Here is a 26,205-nt window from a genome sequence, read left to right as displayed (position 1 = left end):
TTTGTGTGAAGTAAATGTCTTTGTTCTGTACATTTAAATTGTTTTACCTGATAGCAAGGACGTATATCTATCCGTTTCCTTCTCAATTCACTTTGTCAAATTCTTCGAGCTTCTTCAAAACATACGTATTACTGCGCCCGAAAGTGAGAAAAATATGAGAAATCCTCGTAAAATAATGCTATTTTCAATTTTGTGGAATCCATTTTGTTATATTAATTATACAAAGATAAAAAAAGTTACGATTTATGATGAATTCGCATATCATTATACGGAACGTTTATGGACTATTTTTTTAGCTGTAAATCGGTCATTTTGGCGGGAAATCATGTACACATACACACGTAGATTGGCTGGTACCCGACCGTAATGTTACACATCACATATATCAAATAGCTAATACAGTCGATTCCACTTAATTGCATACCGCTTAATAGCATAATTCGGTTAATTGCATACTTTTCTCCTGCACAAAACCATTTCCCCTTCACCTAATGTTAAATTGTCCGGTTATATGCATAGCCTTACAAGTGGCATTTCGGTTTATTGCATAGAAAATAATCGCCAGCTAGATATGCTCAGTTAAAACTGACGAGATTTTTGACCGGAAACGGCAATTTGGTAAGTATATTTTTCTTGAATGCATCATAATTTTCATTATTATTTCACATTAACTTGTGTGTTATTCAAATAAAGTTTTAAAACAGTATCTTTCGTGTTTATATGATTATAGAAAAGGCCTCGATGTGTACACAGGTAAAGTTTCCCATATTCTATTTTAAGCCTCGAGATCATAAAAATGTCAATCAGCTGATTGTTGTAAAAACACAACCATTCTATGATCTTCTATCTCAAAAGGTGTTAATTATTGATTGGATTTTAAACATTGTTCATAGATTATATTTTGGGTGAATTTTTAAAACATTAACGCCTGCTAATTATCGATCATTATCTAATGTGTAATTTCGTAATTCAGCTTGGGTGATCTAGATTTATGTTAAATATTACAGGGCATTTATATATGGTTGAAGAATTTTATACATCAATCTTTCCTTTTTAATATTTTTCTAAAAGAAAATTAACTTCTGATTATTATATTTTCTCACTTTCAACACTCGTGTCCAGCAAATAACCCGTGCATGGCCCTATCACCTGTTAACTGCTTTGCATAAACGAAACTAGCGGTGTTAAAGTAACAGTGTCACATCACTGTGTAATTGGTAAATACTGAATATCAAAGGCAGTTCATTACACAATTATTGTTTACAATGATTATAAACTGTGTAGTATTGTTAAACAGTTTGTTTTAAACAAAGCGTAACAATTTAATTTGTACATCCGGGTCATAGAAACAAATTTATTTTTAAAACAATTTTATTATCGTATCTCAGGTAAAGGAAAAGTCGGTACATAAATAAACTAAAACAAAATGTGTTTATAAACTTTATTGAAAGAATACACAATGAAATAAAATGTATGACAGTAGACAAATAACTTTTATTAGAATAAATAAGCATTCATTATGTTGTAAGTGGACTATGGACGTACATCTTTCTTCTTTGCTGATCTGCACTATCGATGTCATTTGACTCCGTAATTTTTCATTTCGGATATAAGCATACTCCGCTTTATTGCATAATTTCGTCTGACAAATAGGCTATGCAAATAACCGGAATGTACTGTACCCGGAACGTAGTACCGGGAACCAGGATAATACGTAGAACATACATAACTAGAACCGAAATTGAAAACGCTTTACGGTTTCTTGTATATAAACCGAATTCCGCTTTGAATTATAGAAGATGCAATATTAATCATGTTCAGTCGACTTTTCATTGTTATATCAACGTCTGAACTAATTAAAGAAAATTTAGATGTCAGATAACACTCGAAATTGACCCGACCTCTTTCCACACGGAATACACATAATGATAGTTTGTAGTCAGGTTGACTGCTTATAATGCAAAATACACACTAATAACAAGTTCTATAAAACGAACAATACACACTGATCGTTTCTTTAGTCCCCAATGTAAATGAAAGAAACAAAAACCATATTATACCATAAAAAGAAGAGGAGAAATTCGAAGATTTCCGGATCTATTTCTGGCCAAAAGACCCCCTGGATAGATTGCGTATGAAAAGATGAACATCATGACTTAAAAGTCAGGCCTTAAAGCACTGCCTTTAAAAAGGTTCATTCTAAAATGGAAATGGCCGCATTCGTGTTCATTCTTAATATTTAAATTTAAGTTTATGTATTTGATGATAATACATAACATATATAAAGGTTGAGAGTGAACACAGCAGTGGCCACTTTCATTTTTGACAAAAAATATTGGAAAAGTGTCATATTTTGCCATATTTGATACATTTTTCATATTTAAGCTTGAATTTGAGTGACTAAATCAGTTCAAATCTTTCACTTAAACTAATTGAATCAACTGAAGTAGACATTTTAGTGTTTAAAAAGTTTTCAATCTTTCATCAGATGAACCTGAAGTTTGAGGCCAAAATCAGCACTTACCAGATCTATGTTGCATTTGGTAATGTCAAAATCAAGGAAATGATGATTGGATTGCACATGACTATCAAAAATAGTTATTCATGTTTTATAGCGAGAAATCAACTATAAGTTAAATCCATATTATCATGCATTGCCATTATTGTTTCTTTAATTTATTACATTTGTATCTTTATTTGTAATTATTATATGTAACATGCCCTTTATGGGCCAATAAATTAGTTTAAAGAAGTATTCCTATACATGCAAACAACTAAGTTTTACATTTTTTTTGGAGTTTTTTTCCAAAATTTCATGTCTGAAAAAGAAGGAAATAAACATTTCTAGAATTATTTTCTGTTGTTACCTTTAATTATTTTGATAGGGCAGGTAAAATCTTCTTCCACAGGTTCATAAGGGTCAACTCGTCCTGTTGCTAATGACAACTCCAATTCAACACTTTCAAAAACAAAGATGGATGCCTCTGATGGATGGTCATACTTTGTACTATTGGTAATACTGCTTTCTGCAAAACTGGCCTCAGACTGTAAATAAATTATAATCATCACTTCAAAACTTCATGAACTGTAAGACTTGGGGTCATACAAATTTGTATAAGATAATCCATATCAGGCTACAAACTCCATCAGTAAAATACTCAATGTTGGTCTATGAAGTTCACATTTTGTACTAAGAATACTTCAAATTAAGAAATTATTGCATGCATTTATTATTGTGATTTTGTCATTTTGGACTAAAATCTAATTTAAATTTTTGCAATATTATGAAAAATCCTGTTTAAAAAATATTAAAAAAAATCAAAATAAGAGTTTAAATTATTGCGATTATAACCCTGTAACATTTTTCGCAATAATAAAAACCTTGCAATAATTTCTGAATTTAGTTTTATGACCGAAAGCCTGCACAACACATATGCCGTCATTTGTATTTTGATAATAAATACATCTATACTATTCTGCTGCTGAACTAAAACTTTTCGAAATTTTACACAATATGTCAATGAATTGCTGTGGATTGACTTTTTTTTGTTTTTTTTCCTTGTTAAAAAATTCTAATAGGGAACATATATTACTTTCTTGTAGTAATAAACCATTATCCAAGACGTTTCGGCCACTGGCCTTCTCCAGTTTATTCATTTTCCTCCTCAACTACATGGTAGACTTTGTTTTAGAAAGTTTAATCATTGAGGCTTTGACAAAAGTGGTAAGTGTTGTGTGAGAAGGCCTGTGCGAACATCAATCTATACCTATATCATCTCAGTTCTTTTGGCCTCATTATATGACCTAGTTTTACCTGTAATGTCATATCCTCCATATCGTTTGCCGGTATCAACAGACAATGGTGAAGTCGGCCTTCCCCTGTTGCTATGATAAGAGCTGTAGGTGTGGTTTCTAGACATGATATGGCACAGGCGTCTACACCATAGTTGTCTTCTGCTGGTGGCTGCATAATTAGAGGTCCCTGGAGGGGGAACTTTGTACCTCTACAAGAATAATAAAATAATGAAATCGTATCAGGAAGTTACAAGAAATTTTGAAAAGTCTAATTGAAATACCATGGATTCATATATTTGTGTGGATACTAATTGTTTTGTGGATTGCGAAAAATTTGTACTTACGTTGATTTCGTGATTTAACCAAAGATAAGACTATGTAAAATCTGAACTTCATTGAACAATTTCTTGGATTTTCTTAACTCACAAAATCAAAGAAAATGTGTAAATCACTAATAATAATGAATCTACAATAGCCAGGCATGTTTTTCAAATTACTGAAACATAAGGTTTGTTAACAGCTAAGTGTAATTTAAATATGGCAGACATTTTTCAGAAATAATAACTATATGATCTAGTTATAATGTAAGTTGGGTATATAATTATTAAATTAAAATCAAAACAGTCTATTTTCTAACTGAAACAAACTAGTATGGAATAACAAACAATGACATAAATCTCAGCTGTTTACAAAAAATTTGTACTAAAGATATCTGAGTTAATTTTCCCTGCAATTTATAGCAAGAGTAAATTCTTTTATTTTACCCAGAAACCTCAGTATAGGCCACCAAGACATCACCACTGCCTCTCACAATGTATGCTGGCCAAACAGTCACAGATGCTGTTTCTGTCTTGGTGTATGGTCTTTGTTTCTTTTTCAATGTTACAGGGGGCCCAAAATCAAAGGAAGCAGCATACTCCCCAAGTACAGCAGGAAAGGAAACCTTGGTCGGCGATTGGTTGATATCCTGTGGTGCATTACTTAGTTTGATAACTTGGACAGGAATATTTGGTTCCTGTATATTATAAATACTGCAATAGAAAGAAAATCATTTTTAGTACATGTACTAGAACTGTAGTGATAGGTCACAGATACACGTATGTAAAAAATATATCAAACATAATGTATTTTAAATAATTCTATCAATCATCAAATATCTATCTTCTAAACATTGTCAAAAATTATTTTTAAGAATATAGGTATTTTATTTGTAACAAACTTCAATGATATTTTCACCATTATAATCTGGTATTATTTCAAGCTACTTCTTTTAAATTGTTTAACCTTTTTATATTTGTACTGTGAATTTTTTACCATACATATGTTCTAGATAGATACATGAGAAGGTTTGTGTGCATACAAGACTGTTTTAACCTTACCACACATAACAAATTCAGGTTATCCGCTAAGTGTAATTGTTTGTAGGTTTATTTGCTATAAAGAGTAGGTTTATTTGAGGTTGGTGTAATAGAATTTGTTAATTTAACACATGTAATTAATCAGTTATATAATGGTTTTACTTGTATGAGTACTTGACCTCAACATTTAACAGATTGGAGAAAATTAGAAATATATTTTAGTGTATGATTTCTTCCATGACCAGAGTCTATCTTTAGATTATTCTGTTGAGCATATTTTCAGGTTATCTTATGAAAGAAAGTTCAATACTCTTGCCTTACTCACTAGAATGGTTGATTTAACATTAATTTAAGTAACACTTAAACAGTTATAAATATTTTTTTAAAGAAATTAGGAAATTTAAACTGACACCAAACCAATAACAAATGAATATTCAGGATATGCCTTAAATTATATACAAGAAAGTAGTCAATCAAAAGACCTTAATGTGTTGTCTGATGTCAGAAAAGCAATGTGGCTGTCTGTCTCACTCCCAGGATGCCACAGTACTGTTAGCAGACGTACTCCACTATGGCCAGCAAAGTAATGCTCAGCAACGTTCAAAGATCTGCAAATAAACAAGTTTTGATATAATATATTTGGTATGCAAATATTTTAAATACATGCAAGTCACTATAGTTTGTTGGGTTTTAATCAAATTTGCTATGACAAGGATAGATAAGTTTACATTATTGGTCATGCTTCAAGCTTGAGACAAGATTTCATGAAGTTCTGATTTAAAATTCTTGAGTTAATTGCCTCATGGTATATTATAGAGTATATAAGTACTTTAATAGTAAAAGAGAAGTTGATGAATGTATATTAGTGTAATAATCTTGATACATGTAATAAGTTTAAGACAGCTTGATTTCCAAACTACAAAGAAATTTCATGAGGACAGATGGAAGTTAACAAGTATACACTATCTTTAAAATAGGGAAATAAAAGATACTGTTACTGTTGGTATAAACCACTGGTGTTTCTTTGTTGACCTACTTGCACTGAACACACTGCTTTCCACCTTCATAATCATTGTATTTTCCCCATCTCCGTGGCAACTCTATCACAGTAATACCAGTCTGACCCCATACTGCTAGATAATTTCCAGTTCTGTTGAAAACTAAACATTCCACATCAAATCTTGGTGCATCAGTACATAACAGTGTCTGTAAAGAGAATTCAACAATTAATCTTAGATACATCAAGAAGACAAAAATGTTTAAAATCCTGAAATCTGTAATTCTAAAAAGAAAATTTACCCCAGCCAGGCTAATAAAAAAAAAATATATGTTTGCTTGCCCTAACCCTAGCCTACCCAGAAAACAACTGCCTTCTCATTTACAGGGTTTGGGCAAACTAAAATATGCTTTAGTGTGGGCCAGGGTTTAAAAAAGCACTATGACATCATCTTTTGTACCACCATGCTTTGAATTTTGGAATCATGCTATTCCAGCCTACACCCAATAAGGCAAAGTTCATTTAAAACTTAATTAGTACATAGAACTTTAACCACACATACATTAAGAGCAGTTTATCATAAATATATTAGACAAGATTGGGTTGGAAAAGCCTTAATTTTTCATTGGAAAAAGCAAGCATACCAAGCTTTCAAGTATTTTAAGTCTCATTCTAATTCTCTCCCTAAATATGTCAGTTTATTTTCCACGTCATCATGGTCATTAGCAGATATAATATAAAATTTCTTTTTTTATCAAATCCAGGACTTGATCTTGTTGAAAGCAAGACCTTTAATTTATTACCAAGAAACTTTTAAAATTATTTACATCATAGCTCCTATGTGCTTACAAAATTTGGTGAATGTAAAAATATCTGAATATTTTTTCAGGTATGTAAATATTCTTGAAATTCCACAGGTGAAGTCAACCCGCTATGGTAAAAAATCATGCAAATTTGCTGCTGTTACATTATGGAACAGCCTTCCAAACCATTTCAAGCCTGAAAACAGTTTTTCACATTTTAAGTCTTGTTCAGTCCTGGAACGGTTTGAAATGTCACTGTTCTGCTTGCAGATAATTTCTTGAGCTGTTTATTATTTATTCTGCTTTTGGTTGCTCTGGTCTAGCATGTTTTTACTTCATTCGATAATTTGTTGCTTATTTTTATTACATGCTATGTTTGTTAGATTTCAACTTTGTATTACAGGTTGTTTTATATGTCTAAATTAATGCACTATTTTTATCTTTTTATATTCGGTCAAAAGCTCCTTAGAACTTGTGTTGCTTATTTGTACTTATGCCAAATTAAAATAAAGTTTTTCTTATCTTATCTTACCATTAGGTATACCAGTACACAATTTTAAAGACTGTTTACATGCATCTGATTAGACATCATTTGCAATGAAATTTACACAACAGACGCTGACCAATATTAAATGGCCAGAATGTGTGCAGAAAAGTGCAATACATAGAAGTATAAAGAACAGGGTGTTTTCAAGAAGTGGCAAGCTCTATATAGATCTTGATCCTTCACCATTACAAGTGTATCTAAATACTTTGATGAATTACTTATGTCGATATGAGGAAGACAAAAGTACCAGGAAACAATTTGTGTTACAAGTGACTGTGGAATTTGAATGATGAAAAATTTAAATGATGTTTTGAATAACTATCTTATTATCTTCATCCCAATTATTAAAAAGATAGAAACCAATCAGTTGTCTACCTCATTGTATAGAACTTAGAAGTTTATAAACAAACAAAAAACTACTTTCGGTTTCTACTTTCATTTTCATAAAAAGGACAACAAATAATAAATTTACAAACTCAACACAAAGTAAACATCCCCCATATCTATTATCTTCAAATGACAAAACATTTATTCACGGTTTGCATGCAAGAAAACTTTCAGACAGATGCATTTTATACCTGAAATCTTTCTTGTTTTTCCTTATCTTCCAAAAGCAACTGCTTCAAATTAAAATAGACAATGTGACATGCGTACGAGTCCCATACATATAAATCGCTGTCATATACAACAAATAAACTTTTAGCTAAATTTTTGAGTTTTTGTTTTGAGTCTTTAGAATTGTTTTCTGCAAGATTTTTGACAAATTTCTGGTTATTTAAACATGTGCGCCAACTGTCAACACCCGCCATTTTCCCTCTAGAAAGCCTCGGAACAGAAGAAAATATCGGTTTGATTTCTACAAAGAAATGCTATCAAGGATAATAAACTACCCTTTTATGATCATAAATATGTATTTATCTAAACTAATTTAATTGCTTATGTTGACAACTTTTGTTTCTAGAAATAAAAATGTAAACAGTTTTGAGATTATTTTCGATTCTAAGTGGGTCATGTGATCAATTGATTGGGCTTAATCCCGTTCAAGATGGCTGCGAGCTTGCAGTCTATGGTACAATATTGGAAAGAGTTTGATTTACAGGAACTACAGGTATGTCCATCTTCATTAACATTAATTATCATATCTTAAGGTGACGGTGGTTTCATGAATTGTCAAAACTCCAAACAAAAATAATGCAGTAACAAAATGTCAGCTGTTTTCCAATTTCCCAATATCATCAATAAAATGTGTATTATCTAAAAAATCAATATGGCTGACTGATTAGTGTATTTCTTTGTGTCAGTACCGAAGCAGCAGCTGATAATAAAGTTTTAAATGACAAGTTTATTATAAATTCCAAAGTTTCAAACAGTGTAACAAACTCTTTACGCTTCAGTGAAAGTTTGAAAAGTTTTATGACTTGTCTTCTCAGCATCCACAACTGATAAATGTGTATTGGAAGTGATTAGCTTGTGTATTACAAATTTGGTAACCAGATTAGTCCCAGTATTGTTTAATGTCACCTGTGATAACTTCATTAAAATAAACAATTATATTCATTGTCATGTTTTGATCATTTCCAATACACTACTAAGACAGATATTAGGTGAGTATAAATTATCTTTCAGAAAACTTTTATCATTCGTATCATGATTGGGCATAGTGTACCATCAACAGGACAGTTAAAGTTTTGCTTTGTTTTCTATAAATTAAAAGACAAATACATGTACAATCTTTGGAGTTCTAATCAGTGCTGCAACAGATAATGAATATAAATAGATATGTACTTTATTCCCTAAAAACAATTAACAAAGGTATAGAGAAGAATACATAATAATTAAACATAAATAATTAGGTTGATACATGTAGTAAATTTCAACAAAACAAAAAAACAATATCTGAAATAGAAAACCAATAACACAAAAATAGTTTTGGGTTTCATTTGTCTAATGTATAAAATAAAAGTTCTAAGGAGCTATGAATTGTCATCGCACAGCATAAAAATCACTTATAACTCACAAAGTTATTTCCTGTTGAAAAGTATAATAGATGGATCCAGGAGAGGACTTTAATGGTATGGTAAACAAAATGTGTTTTTTAAGTATTCTTTTCTCATTATATTTATGTTTTTGATTGGGCCCCTTATTGTAAGTTCAGGATCATCTACTGCAATTCTAACAGTAAATCAATAAAGATCAACATCCTTTTCATGTACATTGTACCCTTGTTTTTCCAACTTAAAAATGGTGAAACTGTTTTATTGCTTTTTTTTCAGTTTTCTATCTAATTATTTTTTGGAAATCTATTGTTAACACCCCTGTGCAACCCTTTCTCAAGATACCCCCCGCCCCCAAAAACACACAAAAAAAAGCCAACTTTAATCCAATATACATTTTATACTTTTAGTTGTTCTTTTCATATAAATTATTTTCTTTGACTATGGATTTGAAAAGAGAAAAAAAATATGCCTGTAAGTGCATTTGCAAATACATGAAATATAATGTATTGAAAAAATGTTAAAGATTAAAAGGTAAATAAAAATACTTTAGGCATTTATTATTGAGTTATCTCCCATGTCTACATTTAAAAAAAAATCAAATATATGTGCATCCAGTATGAATAATGATGAGATGTAAAGGGGGGAATATTTTGTCTGGTTACTCTTTCATGAATACTGACCCACATACTTCTTTTCTTTTATCATTTATATGATATATTTGTTACAAAGTTGTAAGGTAAATCATTTTACAATTTGTATTTTGTATTGTACAATGTTTTAAAATGAGAAAATAAAATAAAAACAATAAATATATAAATCATAGTGAGATTTTCATATTCATGGCTTTAAATTTCAACCAAATTTCATGTTATAGTGGTGGATTTAGCCATGCACTAATCTATCTTTTTAAGGAAAACCACATGCCATTAGTTCATAAGACAATTTTCCAAATTTTGATTTAATTACATAGATTTATATGTTTTTTGTTACAATACATTGATTAGGCTAAATCTGAACTAAATTGTATGTGTTAAACTCTTATGACTTTATATTATTATATATTATAAGGTCACCAATGAAATAAAAATACATTTTGTTTGTGCTTTGAAATAATTCAAATAAAAGACTCTGAATTGAATTTAACAGACAGTAATAACCGACCATACCAGGGCTTTTTAGCCAGTCAAGGTTGTTCAAAACCCCCATCACCATCAAAAGTAACCACATAACACAATAAAACAAGATAAGAGTGTCTTGTTTGTATTTCAAAGCTTTACACATTGAGTTCATAGGAGACATTTTCTAAAGACTTCAACCACCAATAGTTTAACACATTTAATTTAATAATAAAATTGAGAATGGAAATGGGGAATGTGCCAAAGAGACAACAACCCGACCATAGAGCAGACATTACAGCAGAAGGTCACCAACAGGTCTTCAATGTAGCGAGAAATTCCGGCACCCTTAGGTGTCCTTCAGCTGGCCCCGAAACAAATATATATACTTGTTAAGTCTGACAAAATTTAAATGAAAATGCAACCACCTATATTTAATTAAAGTGCCCCTCATCCTTTACCCAAAAGTTTTTGAAACAGCTAATAAATGAAAATTGAAATCAGATTTAAGATAAAACAGGATAAAAGATCAAGTATAAATGTACATGTAGGTAATCCCAGCGGAGACAAAGAAGTTTATAATATCTCATTTCTTGTCCTTAAAATCAATAATCATTGCTTTTATAACAATGTAAATATTGATTGGTTGTAAAAATACTCCTAATACTGAAGGCATGATTTGGTGAAGATTCTTAAATTAAGTTATACCAAATTGATTGAAATACAATCATTGATTTTTTACGTTCAGCGACAAATAATAAAACAAGCTAAAATTTTCTGCCCATGGATTGATCAAGGGCAATGTAGATATTGATTTTCATAAATATTCTCTATCTGGAGGGAAATTTATTCTGTTTTTAATCAGATTTACTAAGTGGATAAAATTTATTGTAATTCTCAGGTTATTTGACTATTTGTTGTACGATCAAGGGATGAAGAAATTACATACTTGTATATATATCTCACGGCCTCAAAATTATCAATTACTTCAAATCTCTTAAATTTCGTAATTGTTTCCCTAATGAAATAGGATAAGTATATAATTTTTTTTGGTATAAATCTACCATTATTAGATTTATCGAAATCATATTCACATTTGCAGCAATGTATATCAATATTCTAATTTGAGGTTCTTTAGGGAATAAGCGTCATATGAAGTTGTCCTGAAAAAATATTTCTGAAAGACTGTTGCATGATCTACAAGTAGAAAATCAAGTCATGGGGATGGCCAAAATTTGTTGATAATTTTATGATTGATTTAATTGGGTAAAATCTCTTCTGCAACAAATGGAGGTCAAATCTGAAATAGTTGAATTTTCCCCTAATTCCAATTAAAACAATGCAGATTTTAATTGAACTATAAAAATAAAAAAAGTCAGGTCTGTTGTGGTATTTCTTAACATTGAATTTTATAAAAATTAAAATTCCTCACTGTACCAAAAATTTAATAAATGAGAGATGAATACAGGTCATTAGTTTTCAGGGTTTAATATTATCCATCCCAACAAAATGATATTTTGACCTCTTTGACAGACTTTGACTGAAAACTGATGCTTTTACCAAGACACTTTCATTATCTCCCTTTATTAGCCTTTACAAGGAGGCAGTCACCTCTGTTTTTCTATGCTACAGGCAAAGATTTTAAGAGATACTAATCATTGTGGCTCATTTCGCCCTGATGGATTATAGGGAAGTTTTTTGTATTCCCAATTTTATCTAAGAATAATATTTTCTTAAAAATTTTCAGTAGAAGCTAATTTGTCTCTTTAAATGTTTGAGGATAAACAGGTGGCTTAGTTTTCCCCATTTAAAAAAGTTACAAATTATCTCCCTTTTTTCTTGAGGATGAAAGGGAACTATTGGTGGTCTTGGACCTTTTTTTTGCTCTTTGGTCAGATTGTTGTCTCTTCGTTCTCAATCATCATTTCTATAATGCATAGTTTCATTATATATGTTACAATTCAATTAAATATTTATTCAAACTTGATATAAAAAGTCTTAAATGTACAGAAATTCTCGATTGCTTACTAACATTTAACTTTTGTATAAGAAAAAAAGCAATAAAAAGTCACTGTACATTGCACACAAGATGTATCATGGTTATTTTAGTCCTAGAGTTGTTGTTTCATTTAAAAAAAAACTGCACACCTCTCTTCAGTATATAGTGTGTTACTGATATTAAAAAAGCTTAGTTCTAAGATTTAAAAAATTGTTTTTGAAATGTATTTAGTAATTGACTTAAAGGACTTAAGGCCTTAATGCCTTATCACCGCCCATTTCCCAAATCATTGCAGGAATGACTGTACTTGAAATTTTATAAGATTTAAGTACATGTATATGATATATCTTATCTATACTTATCTATCAACTGTTAACGACATCCCCATAAAAGAAAAACTAATATAATCAATAAGTAAGTAATTACTTATAAATGAAATATCGGCAAGAAAACAACAAACTATGAAACATAGAGGTTTTTTATAGAGATCAAAAGAAAAATCTTCTTCATTAGTATTCATGACAAGTCAATTTTTATTTTGAATATTTTTTGAAAATCTGGAAATTTTAAATACATCTTAAATGAGCCATGTAATAATTGAGTACTGATCATCAATATTAAGGGAAATGGGGCCCTGAAAGGGATAAATTGCCAATGTGATTTCTTTCTTCTGTTTTAGAGCTGATTTCCTAATGCACGTAGAGGAAGACTTTGGTTGGCTTGCTTAATGCTTTGTTTGTATAAAGGGTTGCTGAATAATTGTTATTAAAATTGACATAACTTGCAAACAGTATAGATAGGAATAGTTAAATTGTATATTGTCATATTTATATTTGATTGGACATCATCCCAATTACAATTGTACAATATACAAACAAAGATTAGCAAGCTAACCAAAGTTTTACTCTACATGCATTAGGAAATTAGCTGTAAGAAAAAATATCTTTGTACCTAACAAAGTCATCTGTTCATGTACACAAATGCAATGACTTGTTTTGGTTATACTAATATAAATGCAAGTCTACTGAAACGTTTAAACTTTATATCTTATCTATATATATACATGTATATCAGTTACCATGTGTACACAATGTATTAGACATTATTAGTTCGTTGAAGTAAATTATAAAGGAGAAGCAATACCTCAGTTTTATATCATAGAAGTTAACATACACTTAAGGATGTAAATTAAGGCCTCCTTGAATATTCTTTAAGTATCCCTGAAAAAAATGCTAATTTATTTAAACTAAATATCATAACTCTTTTAAAGTTCTAAAAAATTGAAATGGAATCAGTCTTCAAAATGTTGAAGAAAAAATAGATTCTAAAAAAGTACAGAAAAGGTAAATGTATTAACAAAAACACATAATTCAAAATATTCTGAATTGCAGATAATCTTTCCCTTGTAAGATTTCAAATATGACATTTTGTAATCAAATGTCCCTTAGTTGATCCTCGGTCATAAAGCTTCAGTATCAATCATATATTTTACTACTTCATTTCATAGACAAAAATCTGCATTTTAATTTTTTGGTCTAATCCAAGAAAACCGTCATCCATTTTATTTTATTTTATTAAATTGATGAATTAATAGTAATGATCGGTCTTGTTAGCAATTTTGATAGATTACAAATTGTGATAAATGGAAGTTTTATATGTGTGTCTTCCATAATTGGGTTTGAAATAACTTTCAGGTGATTAATTTATGCATAAAAGTTAAAGTTGTTGATCAGTTGAAAAAGCCTGAACAATATGTCTTCTCTAATTGAGTTAAAATGAAAGTGCAAAATCAAATGTTATCTTCATGTCCATGTCCAAGAAGTAACAATCTCTGTCATTGGTTGTCCAAAATGTAACAAACCTTGCTATTGGCTGTTTTTGTCATTTGTGTAGATTGCACTTACCCTTTTAGAATCCAATCAGTTAAGAAAGAGCATGGCACATGGTATTAAAACCTGTCTTTTGTTGGAGACTATTAAATTTACCCTTACATTATTCTTTAGTTATTTTAGTTGTTGGGTTGCTGTCTATCTCACAAATACCATCTCGTTTTATTCATATTCAGATAATTATTCAAGGTACAGACATGATCTGCTGAAGAAAAAAAATAACTTTATTAAATTTCTATGAAATATTCAAAGGGAGATAACTCATTGTTTATTAATTTTATTTTGAATCACTGTAGCATAACTTTACCGGTACCATAGACCTTTACTATATTGTGATCTTGCTGTTAGAAAGAAGGCTTTGATTTTGAAGGATTGTTGACTTTAAAAATAGTTAATTGACATCAATAGCTTCGATTTAAAACTACATGTAAACTAAACAAGATTTTTGCAAAAGTTAGGAAATGACATTGTATTTTATCAAGTGTTTGTCAAAGACAAGAATCCCCAACCTTCATTATTGAGAATGGGAGTTCAACACTTCCAGGAGTAAGGTTTAGAGTAACAACCTCAGAGCTGACAAGGTAGTAATCATTGAAGATGAACTACTTAGACTTGATATAAAGGCCTCCTTGAATCATTTTTAAAGTACTGCAGTACGAAATATTAACTGATTTAAACCAGTGACTGAGAAAAAGTTTTTTGTATGTAGTCTAATTTCAAATCTTTGAAAAGAAATGAAAAATAAAAAATATACATGCTTTTGAAAATTTGAATCCTTCAAAATGTTGCAGAAAAATACTGATCTGAAAAAAGATGTAAAAACATATTTGAGTATTCATTCATGAAATTACTATGGAAAAATACTAGAATGTGACATTATTCTTTAACATTTATGATTATAAATTTTCTAGATACTTAAACTTCATGCATCATCGAAAAATGGCGATTTATTGAAATTTGTACTATTCTATAGAAAATACACCAAGCGATTCAGAAATAAAAGGAAAAAAATCAGGTGTTACTTTTATTCAAACGTTTTAATGATGCAGAATAAAATTTCTACGCTGGATCTCCCGAAGCATTGTATTTCTTAATCATTGTGATCCAAAGGAATATTATTATTTAATAACTTGAGGACCGACACTTAAAATTTTATCGGTAATTTTCATAAGAACTTATGTATATTTTAGGATCTTATCAGATTGGAAGTTTCACATGACATTTTATGAACTAAGATCTGAATGTTTGAAATATGTAAATTAATGTATAAAATAAAGAGATAGTTGCGATATCAGATACGGCCGTTGTTTCGCCCCATTGAACACCATTCATTCTCAAATCGACTTGTAACTTTACCGGGGATATTTTTTTTTCTTTCCTTGAGGCACCTTGCAGATGAAAGAATAACAATTTCTCATTGTCGCATCCAAATCAAATTTGAAAAATTTTAATCGGTAGAAACGTGATATTTAAATGATAGATGCTGACATGAAAGAAATGATTACCTATTTTTTTCTTCTTTTACCAAATTATGTACTGGCAACACTCTTCATCATTATGTCTTTTATATTCGGATATTATCGAAGCTGCAATAATATTAAGAAATTAGTATAAGCACTATGAGCATTTTCACATGAAACTTAATTGCCCTAGCCTTCCTTCCAGATCATCTTTTTTATTATGAATAAAAAGAATTTATTATAAGAGCACTGATATTTGAAAAAAAGAAATAAATTTTTAGAGTTATATAAACACTGATATTTTCAATGTGGATGTGATCTCACAATTAACAGCATTTATAGTATAAAGTTGACAGGAAGCACGGAAGGGTGAAATTATCCTGTGCATGTACTGCACATTATCATACTTACTGAAAATCTAACAAGAATAAAAAATAAGGAGTTGTGTGATTGCCTGTTAAATAAACTATTTATCAAAAACCAAAGGACATTGCTAAAATATTTAGTAAAACACCTCTTTAAAAGCATGTTTTTCTAAATACTTTAAATGGTTAAGGGGAGAAGTTGGAAATACAACAAATATAGACAGCAACCCAGTGACAATAAAAAGAGACATGAAATATTAAAAAAAAAATCTCTATATATACACTATTTGTCTAGATTTAGGACAAAGTTGACATATATTGTTTAGACACTATTTAAAAACAAAGTTTTATTTTATTTTATTGTTGGGTTACTGCTGCCTTTTTCACATAATACCATATTGTTTATTGTTATAATTTTTCAGAAAAAGATGCATGCTCCCTAAATGGTACCCAATTCTTGAGTACATGTAATATAAACTTTTCATTATATAAGATAGAATAATATTTCTTCCCTGTTTAAGTTTATTTGTTGTTAATTGTATGATAAAGTAGCATTAACAATGTAAAGTTTTCACCTATATTTTAGAAATTTTAAATCTTAAATGATTTAGTTCGTGCCTCCTTAATCGAACTTTTAAATCTAAATAATGTTTATAAGTATAATTATAGGAGATATTGTATCTAAATCTTTAAATTTTAAATACAATACTTTCCAATGAACATTATTAGTTTCACGCCTCTTTTTTATGTCTGCGGGGAAGAAAACGTAGAAAAGAATTTGAGTGCTTTTATATTTTGTGTTCCGCTTGAATTGTTATTCAGGACCGGAATCTGTGAACTATCGACAATAGGATGTTTTTCTATCCATCAAGTCATTAAAATGGATATCTTGGAATAACATACAATGGCTGGCCTTATCAGCCATCTTTATCTTAAGTCAAGGGATGACAGTTCTCCGAAGCCTACCATTATCTATGGTTATTCAACATCCAATTTGTCACGCTTCATTTCATTTACTACTGAAAAGTTTTAAGAAATTATTGCTTCATGGTCATTAAAGGAGACAAAATGTTCGTACCGTATTTGTGTTTAAAATTTGCATTAATGCTTCAAAAAATTAATAGTATCATCAGTATCTTAATTTACATATTTAAAGCTAAACCCCAGCTTTCCTGAAGTAGGAAGAACATTTAGTCCCAGCTGTGTATATTAGGTGCCATATTTCATATCCTTGTACAATTTTTAGTGAGAGTCCTGTTGATAGCTGTACGTATAATTGGTAGGTTTGTTCACACTAGTTTAAGCCTACCACTAAGTTAATGCCATCTGTTTGGTGTCATAGGGCTGTTGGTTAAGTCAGTTTAACCATAGATATATGGTTATAATGTCCACTTTATTTGGTAACTGATATCAGAAGACTTGTCTCTTAGATAGATCCAATGTTGTTGATTGTGTTTATTGGTTCAATGGTTGGTTGTTGATTGTGTTTATTGGTTCAATGGTGGTTGATGGTTGTTGATTTTGTTTATTGGTTCAATGGTGGTTGATGGTTGTTGATTCTGTTTATTGGTTCAATGGTGGTTGATGGTTGTTAATTGTGTTTATTTGTTCAATGGTGGTTGATGGTTGTTGATTGTGTTTATTGGTTCAATGGTGGTTGATGGTTGTTGATTGTGTTTATTGGTTCAATGGTGGTTGATGGTTGTTGATTCTGTTTATTGGTTCAATGGTGGTTGATGGTTGTTAATTGTGTTTATTTGTTCAATGGTGGTTGATGGTTGTTAATTGTGTTTATTGGTTCAATGGTGGTTGATGGTTGTTAATTGTGTTTATTGGTTCAATGGTGGTTGATGGTTGTTGATGTTTGTCTGTTGTACTGTACATTGTTTCTTAGTAGTTTACTTATGCATTGCAGTCAACAAAAACACTTTGGTTAGAATACAAAAATCCTCAAAACACTTCATAGATTAGTAAAGATATTGAGCAACTTGCCGGTCTAAAAAAAATAATGAGAACTTTATTGTTTGAAATATTTTTTAACCTTAACATCAAATTTTAATTTGTATCTTATGTGATCATTATGGAAGGTAGAAATCTGACCTGACCTGCTAGAGAAGGGAGAAAGGGGAGATTTAAGGGGTTATATCTTAGTGGTTTTATTTGGATTTCTATGGTAAATCAAATTTCTCCTTACACCTGCAGTGATAATAGGTAAAATTTTATACTGGATATAAAACTTATCCCGAAGCTATCAATCATCCATACAAAAAGTATTGAATTGTTACGGCGTGATTGTTAAGAAAAGATCACCCCGTTGATTCAAGTCTTCAATTACCAAAGATGATACTCAAATTTTATTTGAATCTTTAAAAATCAATACGCCATCAGCGAAGAAAATATCCATCCTTTTAAATCTGTTGATTTAACACATCATAGGATTGTGAAATTTTGTTCAGTATTTTACGAGGACACCTGTTATTAGTAAGTACATAAACAGCAGCTATTTGTGATGTAATTTTTTCGGAAGATTTAGATTTAAGCCTTATATGGTAGCAAAAATAGATTTAATAAAAAATATTTTCATTTCTATTGATTTTTATTGAAGTTTTACAGCTTTAATATCTGTTCCTTAAAGTAGAGAACACTTGTACTGGAAAATCATTACTCGGTATTTAAAGGAGAATTGATTTTGTTTGAACTACATGTATTGTATTAATATTATCTGCTAGCAGCACATTTCGCAATGTATAACTATGCCTGGTGCAAAAACATGTATTTAGGAAGAAATGTGTACTTTTTTTTGTTCCAATTTTTTTTTATTCTTACCTTTTATTTACAACTTATAAATTATCAAGTTCATTATCATTTGAAACTTAAAAAAAACGTTTTGTAAAATTTAAACATTTGAAATGCGAGAAATCTCAATCGAGACATTTTCATTGCAAATGATATTGATTACAGGAAAAACCGCTATCACTCAAATCATGCATTTTGTACATTTTTTTTTGTGAAACATGTTAACGTATGTCTACTGTTTTTGCTGGATTTTCAAGTATACATTATATAATCAGTTGTTTAGTTAAATATTGAAATAAATTTTTAAAATATTGAAAGAAACTTTAAATCTGTTTTAAACATTTCGGTTATTAAATCGTAATGTGCTGAAAACATTTTCATCATCACTAAATAATGTTGTACATCAGATTTATAACAAAGGGATCGATTATAAAAGATAGTGTTATGTTGTATTTTCCCTAATTGGATGTTTTTGATTGGTCAAGAGTCTGATTCAAGACACCTTTTTAAGATGGGACAGAAAACAGATGTGTAAATTTCGATAATTTCAAAACACGATTTTATTTAATCAATTACCCCAAAACTTCACATATATATACGTGGTAAGTTGTTCTCTAAAAAAAAAAAATTTGTTTTGATGTGAAGCCAATAAATTCTTTGATATACTTGTATAAAATATTACTGTTTATGATTAGGGGGTAAAAGTTGATATAATTTTTAAACAGTCGTGACAGTTGAACTATTGATAGTAATTTTATCAGTAACTTATGCATGTTAAAGTAATTGAACAAAATTCAGTCTTGAACAAAGCTGTGATAATGTATCGAAGTTGATTTCCCACATTTTTTCAAAATTTTGCAAAGGGAGACAATTCAGCCAATGTTATCCAAAACTATACTTTATTATTCTATACAGGCATGCAGGGTATGAAATTAGCAGGGGCCCACTGGCCTAATTGGTCCCTAAAATTTGGTGTAGGCTACTTAAATTTTTGCTTTTCTTGTATAGGACTATATATTTGGGCTACAAAGTTAAAGCTGTGGGCTACCATTGCCAAAGTCTTAAGTTAAATATATAGTTTTGCCAAAAGCCTAGTAAGTAGAATAGTTCAACTTGATATGAACATTAGTTTGCTTAACTGTTTTAAAATGTTTTATTAACATAATTCTGCTAGAGTAAGATAGATATAGCAAATTTATGCAAGACACTCATGTATATTCCTTTAAATACAGGTACTTGAAAAGACATCTTCCAAAAACTGCTGCTTTGAATTAAATATTGTAAATTTTTAAGAGTGATTTGACATAAGAATTTAATGTCTAGATATTCTGCTATTTTGTCATCAGGATTAGTTTGAGCATTTGGTACATCTGTCATCTTGAAACATTCAATTTTGATATTTTCCTCCAAAATCATATGCTCGCCAGAATACTAAAAAAAGAAATTTGGTGTTTGTCTACAAATTTGAAATTTTGATTTAAAAGGTTGTTCCAGTGGCAATACCATATTTGCTAGTTAAAGGGTACAATCTGACCTTCTCCTCTTGAAGCAGAGAAATGGGTCAAATTGTAACTCTTGGCTAGGGAAGATGTGGCAGAAGTAGTCCTAGGAAAGATATGGCAGGCTATGGAAAATGTGGCAAGCTGAAGAAGATGGGGCAATACATTTATGCCATATCTTTTTTAAATGCAACTTGAATTTTTATGACATATACATGTATTCAATTACATGTGTACTGTGTCTCTGAGAGATAATTTTATGTGATATGCAGTTCATTTTATGCTCTAGATTTAATTGCATGCGAAATTCACAACAATCAGCGAGATATCTCTTGCCAATATTTGTACCTGTTACTTTAATGGTATACAACAGTGATGTTTTGTTGCTTTGTACTTTTTTGTTTTGATAAGCAAATAATGTTTTGTGGTAATTAAAACCAATGTACAAATGTAAATTAAACACAACAACAATTAAATTAAGTATAATACCTGTCAATTTGGTAAACAGAATTCAATTGTTTTGACGTGAGCTATAAATCTGTCGTCTCTGTGGTTACACACACTATCCCTAAATGATCAAGGTGTGTATATATATTTATTTACATTCAAATTGAAATTTAAAATCTGTTATTATTGTCATAGAATAATTCAGTTTGATCCTGTAATTCAGTTGTTGTTTATTGCTGTTTATCATATTTGTTGTTTTCGTTCATTGTATTGTACACAAATCAGGCTGTTTAAGTTTTCTTATTTTAATTGTTTTATATTTGTTTTAGTCTATAGCTGACTAGGCAGTATATGTTTTGCTCATTATTTTGAAGCCCACAGGATAACCACTAGTTCAATGTTAAATTCTGTATCATTAAGTCTCTGGTGGAGAACTGACCATGCAAGGGCTGTATCGGACCAGTCGTCTTAGGTCATTAAAAACTTCCATCTTCTGGTGGAGTCTTACTTGTCTCATTGGTGATGATACCTCTTCTTTGTTAAAGATAAATTCATCCTTTATAATGTTAAAAGGTCTTTTTAAAAGTCTCAGAAAGTAACTTGGCACTGAATGGATGTGATTGATACACTCAGAGTTATGTGGGGAGCAGTTTGCAAGACTACCATAATCCTATATTTATAATTCCTATATCTATCAGTTTACAAATTGAACTTCTCTAAAACTTCACTGTTTAGTGTTAGCAAAACAATTATTGATAACAAGGACCATAAATATATATCTTCAACCAGGATCTATTTGAAGAATTAATCCCCATGTCAGAATTCTATTGAAAGCTTCTAGAAGAACCCAGTCAGCTTTTTGTGTATAGAAAATGTGTTTTTTTAAACGTCAGAACTGTCATCATTGTTTGCAGAACATAATGTCCAGTGAAAATCTAAAACCATCAAATTACCTCTTTTATAATCTAATAGATGAAGCTGATATGTGTTAGACTTTTTATACCTATGGGTGGAAACTGGGAGAGCCAGCATTTAATGAATATGTTTAAATTGAAATTATTTTACTTAAAACATCAAAGACAAACTCCAGTGGAAGCAATTTAAGGAGGCAATCAAATCTATGGTAGAAATATTATCAATCATGACAAAATAATTATAACAACCCTGAGGTTGGCAAATAAAACCGTGTCGGACAAATATATGATTTTTTTCTCTGTCTTAAGTATACGATCAGTCAATTCATTTACCTAACTACAAATTCCTCCCGATATTAGAACATTTTTGCCTTTCTGTTTTTGAGACGGTGATCATTATTCAAAGATGATCTCATTTTCATCAAGAGGCTGATACTCATACATCAATTGCTCCACATGATGTATACTGATGCCATTATTACAGATTTTCACATAATGAAAAATGATTTTATGTGAAACAAAGCCATACTCAGCATAGTTTCGGCACTTGTGTTCATTTACTTATCTCAAATTTCTGATCATGTGACGCCTGATCACTCTAAGACATTTTTAGCAGACGTCATTATGTTTCTGTCTTCGAATTATCAAAGAAGGTTCCTGCAGGGAAATTTTAATTTACTGCTGTTAAAAAAACCAATTCTATTAGAAAAATTTGTCAATTTGTCAATGAAGAAAAAAATAATTGTTTGTCGTGCAGAAAAAAAAACATTGAATTAGAACAAAGAATAATTATATTTTTATACTAAATAATTATAACAAAACTGGAAAAAATCCCTAATTTAAGGGATTAGTAACTAAGTTGTGCAACTATTTTGAATTTTGCAGCTTGTACCAAACTAGATTGCTTTGAAGTTAAGTTATAATTTCAAATAATTTAATAATTGTCACTGAACTAAATTTTGGGTTTATGTCATTAACATGAAATAACTAGCAAAATTATAATAATGTTAGCATATGGTTCATATATACTTGCAAATATTTCAGGGTCTCATGTCCTCAGATCTAAAAATGTAAAAGTCTCTTTTTAAAAAAAAGTATAATTTTCTTTCACTAATGTACTGGTGTTGAAGGGTTTAGTAAATAGACAAGTTTTTCCCCTCTTCAGAAAAATACTTCAATACTTCATATTAACTTTATTTGTCTTTTTTGTGATATATAGATATAGGAAGATGTGGTGTGAGTGCCAATGAGACAACTCTCCATCCAAATAACAATTTAAAAAGTAAACCATTATAGGTTAAAGTACGGCCTTCAACACGGAGCCTTGGCTCACACCGAACAACAAGCTATAAAGGGCCCCAAAATTACTAGTGTAAAACCATTCAAACGGGAAAACCAACGGTCTAATCTATTATATATAGTACCTTTTTCATTGATTGACTAAAAGAGCTCTTCAGTAGATAATGTTTTCATGTGGAGAGTTTATAAACGCTGGTAAGACGTTGTAAGACAGTAGAAGTAGACATTGACATTGGTCGTTATTCATTTCAAGTACATTTTAACATGATTGATTTAAGCTTATTAACTGGTCATTTATTTAAGGGTTTATCTCCTCTTGTCTTCCCTAATTGATACATTTGATGTACAAATCTTAATAGAAAAGTGACCAGATTCCTGTAAAAGTAAAAGTCGCTAATCTGACGGTATTTGGTCGAGGGTTAAATCACTGATAACATATATTTGTCTCTTGTTATATGAAATCTTATGTTTGTATAGAAGTTACAAATTGATTAGCATTAATTCATCTCTTTTGATAGGGCATTAGACGAATGCCGCCGATCTATTGATCTTCGACCTTCGGAGGCTTAAAAAGCGCAACATCATCAGGTACTGCGATGATCTTTGTCAGGTGGAGTTTCTTAAAATTTTCGTGTTGAGCGATAGATCTTAGAATCGTAGCCATTTTTATATTAGCCAAAAACGTTTCGTTGTTTGATTTCAGATATTCTGCGTCAACAAATCGAATGTTTATTTTATAAGAAACTAAATGATTGTAAATAGATTCCTAAAAAGGGGAGAATTTGAACTTTTCCTATGCATAAAGTTTGACAATTGACCAAACATTGAACAGTAAATACAAACGTTGCTATTTGCTTCACTATGGCAGATTTTGTTTTAAACATGGGTATTTGTTTAACCATCTATTTGATTCAGTATTATTAGTTAAGATGGAATGAGGATGAAGATGTTGAGAGTTCAAAGGAACCAAATTGTTATAAATGCCTTTGAAAGTGATCTTGATTTTTAATTTGCTGCACAACAAATCACGAATTGAAAATGGGTTTTAAGATAGTTTGGGATCTATGGAGTATGGATTTATGTAACATATCGGTGAAAAGGAATAAAAAAAAGAAAAATTTTGAAAAAAATTTAAAATTTGTTGTTGTAAAAACGGACAAAGAAAACAGTCTAGAAACCTTCATGAAAAAAAAACCCAAGAAAACATTTGGAATTTTTTTCTGATGTTTTTTTTTCCAGCAATAATCTTTAAAGTGCATCACTATTCAAGAATGAAGATTTTTCCTTCTATCATTCTATCCAAAAGTGAAAAATCAGCAAAATGCAAAAAAAATCGGTTTTGTAATTTGGATGTTGATTCCTTGGTTAAAAAGCTTATAAGTCATATTAGATATATCAATAGGTACAGTTTCAGATGTAAACTGAAACAAACTAATAAGATTTTCAAGTGCTTTGAAGAAATTCATCAAAATAAATTGTACACCAGTAAAAAAAAATAAAAAGATATTTTTGCCAAAATAAATTGAAATGCTGATTATCAGGTTAATAAAGAAAATGTAATAGTAAATCTATGACCACTAAATTCTTATGAGTGGAATCACATATATTTTGCAATCCAATCTTTCCGTTTGCCAAATCAATCACTAAGTAATGGGTAAACTTCTATAAAAATAGTATTTTACTTATCATTTCAATCTTTTTTTCTGTGAAATCAATTATCCAATCTGATGTTGAAATGAAGAAAATACTTGATCTGACAATTAGCAGGGTGATTTGAATGATTTATAGTGATTTAGATCAAAGATCCTGTGCATGTAGATATGTAGGTAATTTCTTTCCATTGGTATGGGTCATTTGATGTTACATTATAGTTGTAGAGTTAGCAGAAGATCTGTTTGATGTCTGGTTAGTATTTTTACTGATACTTCAAGCTTCAAGAAAGCTTATATCCTTTTCAATTTATTCTGGATTAACTTGCTCAGTTCACAGATCGAATTTCAGCTATAGTCTATTATTATCTCAAGAGTTCAAATATTTTTATGAAGAGCACTTTTGACTTCATTTTGACTTCAAGGGAACTAACTCTTTTCTAGAAATTGGAAACCTCATAGAACAAGAAAGCTTATATCCTTTTAAATTTATTTTAGATTTAAACTTTCTCAGTTCAAAGGTCAAATTTCAGTTATTATAAGTCTATTATTATCATAGACATAAAAGACTTATTTGAATATCACTTTTGAACTTAAGGGAGGCAACTTTTTTTTGGAACTTGAAGCCTTATAGAACATAAAAGTTTATATCCTTTATATTTATTTTGGATTAACTAAATCAGTTCAAATATCGAATTTCAGTTATGGTCTGTTATTATATTTAGACCTAAATTTCTTTTATGAAGAGTATATTTGATCTTAAGGGAGGTAACTCCTATTCAAACATTAGAAGCAAATGGAAGATCATAGAGTAGTTTCCCTTTAAAAGTCATTGAGAGTTAGCTTGATATGTTATTTCAAAAGTTTTATTGCCATTAACTTTCATTTGATTCCTTTCTCTTCTATTTTTTTGGGGAAAAGTTATACCTTAGTAGAAATGACAAATCAGATCAGTATGTAGATCTCATTGGGGGGTTTTGATCCAGGATCCCGCTTACTGTTTTGTCAGATTCCTGGATCTCGCTTACACTATGTATATAAGCAATTCTCAATTTTTTTTTCATTTCCCTGGTCCCACAAGACATTATTTCTCGTTTTCATGACACTATAATTTGACATTCATGTGTCACGCTTACAAAAAAATCAGCAATCCCGCGTCACCCTTAGATCCCAATGAGACCCACCTTGTATGTCTCATTGTCTTTGTTCTGTGAGAAACAAAAGTGTAAGAGCCGTGGTGTAGTGGTTAGTGCATCGGACTACTAACACAAAGGTT

The 26,205-nt window shown here is 30.2% G+C and overlaps 2 protein-coding genes across 2 annotated transcripts in view; one reads left to right on the top strand and one right to left on the bottom strand.

Annotated features, from left to right (window-relative positions):
- LOC134681422 (nucleoporin 88-like) overlaps positions 1-8,315 on the bottom strand; it is a 30,320-nt gene extending 22,005 nt beyond the window's left edge. The window contains exons 1-6 of the mRNA XM_063541044.1: positions 8,079-8,315; positions 6,190-6,359; positions 5,636-5,761; positions 4,560-4,826; positions 3,815-4,004; positions 2,868-3,045 (exon numbers count right to left, since the gene is read on the bottom strand). Of these exons, the coding sequence (XP_063397114.1) occupies positions 2,868-3,045; positions 3,815-4,004; positions 4,560-4,826; positions 5,636-5,761; positions 6,190-6,359; positions 8,079-8,309 (1,162 nt within the window). The 5' untranslated portion in view covers positions 8,310-8,315. The remainder of the gene's footprint in view (positions 1-2,867; positions 3,046-3,814; positions 4,005-4,559; positions 4,827-5,635; positions 5,762-6,189; positions 6,360-8,078) is intronic.
- Positions 8,316-8,492: 177 nt separating this feature from the next.
- The window catches only part of LOC134681421 (homeobox protein cut-like 1), an 81,729-nt gene continuing 64,016 nt past the window's right edge, over positions 8,493-26,205 (top strand). The window contains exon 1 of the mRNA XM_063541043.1: positions 8,493-8,608. Within this exon, the coding sequence (XP_063397113.1) occupies positions 8,546-8,608 (63 nt within the window). The 5' untranslated portion in view covers positions 8,493-8,545. The remainder of the gene's footprint in view (positions 8,609-26,205) is intronic.

Source organism: Mytilus trossulus, chromosome 8 (genome assembly GCF_036588685.1).
Source record: "Mytilus trossulus isolate FHL-02 chromosome 8, PNRI_Mtr1.1.1.hap1, whole genome shotgun sequence".
Taxonomy (NCBI): Eukaryota; Metazoa; Mollusca; class Bivalvia; order Mytilida; family Mytilidae; genus Mytilus; species Mytilus trossulus.
The sequence above is the reverse complement of the archived record's forward strand: the minus strand, read 5'-3'. Positions and strand labels throughout refer to the sequence as shown.